Source organism: Spinacia oleracea, chromosome 1, assembly GCF_020520425.1.
Source record: "Spinacia oleracea cultivar Varoflay chromosome 1, BTI_SOV_V1, whole genome shotgun sequence".
Lineage (NCBI taxonomy): Eukaryota > Viridiplantae > Streptophyta > Magnoliopsida > Caryophyllales > Amaranthaceae > Spinacia > Spinacia oleracea.
Window position 1 is genome coordinate 91,796,818 of NC_079487.1, and position 5,586 is coordinate 91,802,403.

General features: G+C 35.6%; 2 protein-coding genes across 2 annotated transcripts; both read right to left on the minus strand.

Annotated features, from left to right (window-relative positions):
• Positions 1–1,247: 1,247 nt before the first annotated feature.
• On the minus strand, positions 1,248–3,822 carry LOC110803893 (uncharacterized). Its single transcript, XM_022009435.2, has 3 exons — positions 3,638–3,822; positions 3,477–3,529; positions 1,248–1,653 (listed from the first exon to the last, which is right to left on the minus strand). Exons 1-3 carry the CDS (start codon positions 3,726–3,728, stop codon positions 1,534–1,536), a joined length of 264 nt encoding a protein of 87 aa, XP_021865127.1. The 5' UTR covers positions 3,729–3,822; the 3' UTR covers positions 1,248–1,533.
• A 936-nt stretch (positions 3,823–4,758) lies between these two features.
• On the minus strand, positions 4,759–5,232 carry LOC110803880 (uncharacterized). The gene has a single exon (XM_022009421.2). The coding sequence runs from the start codon at positions 5,230–5,232 to the stop codon at positions 4,759–4,761; it is 474 nt and encodes a 157-aa protein (XP_021865113.2).
• Between the last annotated feature and the right edge of the window lie 354 nt (positions 5,233–5,586).

The following is a 5,586-nucleotide window of genomic DNA, read 5'->3' on the forward strand; positions in this document are numbered from 1 at the left end:
TTCCCCATATACCCACTCTCTCACCTCCTTTATCACCCATCATTATCACTCATCTTTCTTACCTTATTTATTTATTTTTTATTTTTTTATTATTATAATCTCTTACATATAATCATTTTTCTTACACCCAATCATTACACTTATACCAATACAAACCAAGATTCCAATTTTCTTAAAAACTCCCCAATTTCTGAAATGGATACATCAAAAAGAAATGGAGGGAGTAGTTAATTGGCCTAACCTAAATGAGGATCACATTATTTGATACAAGACGAGCAACATTTTGGTATGGCTCTAACATAAAGTACCAAGATCATAATTTAAAGTTTACCTTAATTATACAAAGTACAAATGTTTACTAATACATTTTTCTTTTATTCTATCCGTCCTTTAATTAACTAACGGGCAACTTTTTTAAGGTAATTCTGTTTTGTATAACCTTTAAATTATTCTTTAATGATCTACAAGCTAAATGTCATTCCCCACTGCATAATTGATTGGTCCACATAAGCAAAATTAAAACTTGAACTTTATTATACTATTAGTGGAAAAAACGAAAAGAAAAAAGAAGTGGAGGGATGGGTAGAACCGTAGAACCATAGAAAGAGAGTGAAAAGGGGGAAAAGTTTCAAAGAAAGTTGGAGAATACGGAGTACCACCAAGATTTTAACAAACATGGTTGTGGTGCGCGTGGAATGATGCGGATGTCTTACTCACAAAAGATACGTCCCTATAATTCATGATTCATCAAACGACTCTGATTAAACGATAGCTCGCCACGCATGCACCATTACGTAAAGCACAAAAGGTCAAAAGTTGCAGTGGAGCCCACATCATCAAAAACTCTGATATCATATCACTATAATATTTGGATGTGGCTTCTTGAGCAATTATATAAAACATGATTTAATATTTAAACCTTTTTACCATGTGCTATTAACTTGACATTATTCACCTAATAATTTCGTAATGTCCATGGGCCTCGTGTGGCCCAACCCATCTAACAACTTAAACTTGCTGACACAGGCCCACAACCCAAAAGCTGAATACTGATCAGGGTGGGGAATAAAACCATAGTTAATGGGAAATGTAAGTGTTAAAAAACGTGCTAACTACAAGGCCTCAACGGTCACCTGCAGATTCCGGGATAATCCAAATAGTCTACCAGTCTTGACTGACTGCTGCAATAATTTGAATAAAAATAATGCTAAAACTTAAAAGGGATTTACTGTATACAACAAAAATCATGCTTAGAAGTACCGTAGTATATTAGATTGCAACGAAAAAAAGACATAATTCGACTCGATTAATAAAAGGCAAAATTTCAGCAGCTCTAGAGTATACAACGACTATACTCGGCGAAGGTAGCACACAAGTCAAATCAAACCCATGACAATAACAAAACTTCATGATCTTGCTACTACACATAAGTTGTATGATCTTGCTCCCAAAACTTCATGTACATGTCGTATCAACTTCACTCCTTGTGATTCTGTTTCATGTTTCGTTACCTTACCAAAGCTAGCTCACCTATTACTTTCCAGCTGTTGATGGTTTATCTGTTGTTTTAACAATGCTAAGATATCCTCCATCCTTGCAAACCACTGCAGCGGCTTTTACCTCATTGCAGTAGTTAATGAACTTGCTTACATCCTGGTTCAACCAGCAAAAGAGGACACAGAACATAAATGCCATGCAGGAAATGCAATTCAAATGCCTGAACAACTTCACAATATTTAGTAGTCTTTTTGCCGAACATAGGAAATATTTCACAAAGTTGTTATTCCCATATAGTTTCCTTCCTAACAAGTATAACATGTTATTTGTTAATCATAGGAATTAAATTTTGATTAACGGGTTAATTATGATATGCTTAGTGACTAATTGACCGAAATGTGGGCTAAGGTAGCAATCGACAACAATAGTTAAAAAAGGTAGGTAGTAATTGACAACTTTTAACAACCTAGGTAGTAATCGGCAAAATCACTAAACACCTAGGTAGTAATCGGCAAAATTTTCTAACTAGTAGGATATGAAGTAAGCAACTTCCTCTATTTTGTGAAAGTACAATTTCCTACTTTGTATTACTTAGGCCAGCATACAACTCCATATTCTTCCATTTACTATAACAGTTCTACTTCCCTTTTTTTATGTCAAATAAACAACGGAATAAACAAGTATTCAATGGTGTTTCGAAAACAAACTTGTTCCTATTCACAAAGAAAAATGGAAGATAATCTAAATTCCAAAGTGATAAGAATTGCATTAAACCTCTGAATGACCCTACAAAGATACAAATACAACACAGTAAAATCTTAAAAATAAAGCTCTAAAGCTGTATGGGGGGTGATTTCTATTGCCACTCTTTAATTGAACACACAAATTATGTAGCAATAGTGCTGTACAAAAGAAAAACAGACAAACAAACCTGCCAAAGAATCAACATATATTTAAGGGCTGTTTTACCCCTTCCCCATCCACATATCAGCAGATCACAGTTGCACACACAACAAGTTAAGTTGCCAATTAACAAATGCAATGAACCAAAAGCATGATTAACATCATAGTAAAACTATAAAGGCAGTACATCTTAAAAGTAGGAAACAATACTACTACTTTGTCAGGCAGTTCTTCCTAAGAGCATTGCATCAAGAAAGAAGTAACCTAAGCTTGTGCAAATGTTCAGTCCTAATAGCCAAATATTGTAATATGAATTGACACACAACAACGCAGATTTGATGGAATCCCTTTGTCACAACATTTTACTATCAACGCAAGCAACACTCAGCTTCATAATTAGTTCTATTTGACTTATAAGTTACATCCAGCCAGAAGTTCTTAAGGCCTCCTGAAATTAATGTCTTACAAATAACCAACATCTTAACTATCCACATTCTTCAATCACTGTGTGGAACTTCTTCAAAGATTCACATACAGAACTGACAAGTTACTCTTGGAAAACAAAGGCAGAAGTAGTGAACATATGAGCATATATCCTAGCTTGTAATAGTACCGAACACGCCTACAATAGGATGAGCCATCCACCTCAAAGACAAAAGGGTACACCGTTCAATTACAATCAGAAACTCTGGATGTTGTTGATTTCCAGCTACTGGGGAAACTACTACAGGTCTACAGCTCAAGCAAGCACCTTTGCTTGAGGTTATTTTCATCACTATTTTCACACCCATAATTTGTCCCACAGTGTTCGCCGAGATGAGCAAGATTACGAGTTGGGCAAACATCGTGGTTGACGGGATGAGTAATATGTTAATTGCTAAATATATGATGTGAATAAGGTTCAGTATCACAGAATAAGGATCCTATAAACTATGAGCTTTCAATCAAACAACCCATCAACTCACCAAACAGGAAAATTTGCACAATCAATCACAAACCCTAATATCTTTATAAAAACTGCCCAATCAAAACAAAGATCAATCAATTAAACAAATACAAGGGTAAAATTACTTTACCTTACTAGCATCCATTTCCTTGGTAACCTTCAATGGCTTAATAGCTCTCTTTCCTGAAAATCAACAACCAAATTAACAAAAAAATCCAAAAAAAGGAAGAAGAAAAAGAAGAAAGCAGCTTTAATGGTGTTTGATGAGAGAGAGAGCAAGACGGGGATTACCTTTACGAATGTGAGAGTCTTTTCCATGGCGACTGGGAGGAACAGCCTTCTTCTTTTGTTTACCTTTGAACATATTCGCCTTCTGCGTCATCTTTGCCTGCTTGGTTTCTGCAAATTCAAGATTTCTAGGGTTTTTCTGCAATAATTTTCCGAATTTCCGATAAACAGAGAATAGAAGAAGGTGAGGATGGGAACGGGAAACTTTGTTTTGTTGGGTTGGGCAACTTGAGTTCGCCTGGACCAGGCCCAGCCCACAAATCTAACGAGTGAATTTCTATATGTTAGCCCAGCTTTTTTGGTCCCCCGTACACTGAGACTGTTTAGCACTTAGGCTCCGTTTGGTGAGGATGGAGAGGCGGCATGTTGCGAGTTATTTGCTCACATATAACATGGGCATTTTAGTAAATTCGCACCAACGGATAAACAAAGTAGGACTAGGACAAATGGAAAAGGACAAAAATAATAAAGGAAAGAGAAAATGACAGAAAAAGAGGAGAGAGAAAGTGACATAAGAGCACTACCACCAATCTAACAGACTAACCCACTCTCACTAGTGGGAAAAAAAAAATCTCACCACTATCTCTCTACCACTTTCTTACTCTTCCACAACACTTTCCTCACGTACAAATTTTCCTACAACAAATTCATCCCACCAATGAACTAAAAAACTCCTCACGACTTTTACTTTTACTATTCACTAAACCCGACCACACTTTCTATTTCCCACATACTCCATCCATTTTGTATTTATTCAATTATATTAATAACTTAAATGAATTCTAACAATTAGTTAAGATAAATTATTTAAATTACGTTAATTTTTTTTGTTTACGTTATTTTTATATATATTTCGATATTTATATATTTTTAATATTATAAATTTAATTGAAAATATTTTATAAATTTAAATAACATAAAGGGACATAATTGAATAAAATACATAATAGATGGACTAAAACAAGACAAGTTTCGGATAACTAGAACATTACAACAACTAAACACATTATGTTATGGACTAAAGCATCATAGAGCCAAAATAAAGTACGTTAAACACATGATAAAAAAAATACGATAAATAAAACGCAACCACTAAAATGACAACTCTTCTTCGAGGCATGAGCTTAATGATTATTGCCTTCGTATTTTTGCCAGTTGTGCTCAAATAAATCTTCTTTCAAAGAGTTATGAGTTTGACTGCTACGCAAAGTTGTTCTTCTCCCCAAGTATGCGTTAATGGAGTAGGGTTGTCCAGTGTGGAACTCAAAAGGTTCACCAATATTCACTGTTGCGGTTAAGCTCGAAACGTCTTCTTCATAGTACCTTCGTAACACATCAGCTCGGACATACGTATCTCGTTCATCCTCAACTATCATGTTGTGTAAGATGATACAAGCCTTCATTATGTCGCCTAATATATCTTCATCGTAAGCAAGAGATGGTTGTCGTACAATGGTGAATCTTGCTTGCAAAACTCCGAACGCACGTTCAACATCCTTAAGAACATGTGCTTGTCTATCAGCAAACAACCTTTTCCGTTTCAAGTTGGGGACGAGAAAATCCTTAAATGAACGTAGCCCAATTTGGATAAATACCATCTGTGAGTTAGTATCCCATGTTGTATTCATGCCCATTCACCTGAAAAGTTATAGGAGGTGCCTTACCTTACAAAACATCATCAAAAACAGGAGAATGGTGCAGAACATTAAGGTCATTATGTTGAACCAGGAGTACCTGCCAAATCCATAGATCTTGATCTACAACAGCTTCAAGAATTAGGATCGATTTCCCGCTGCGTCCTTGGTATTGACCTCTCCATGCGGTAGGGCAGTTCTTCCATTTCCATTGCATACAATCAATACTACTGAACATGCCTGGAAATCCGCGCATTTCATTTTGATAAAGGATCCTCCTTAAGTCTTCATCTGTAGGACTTCTTAGGTAATCCTTTC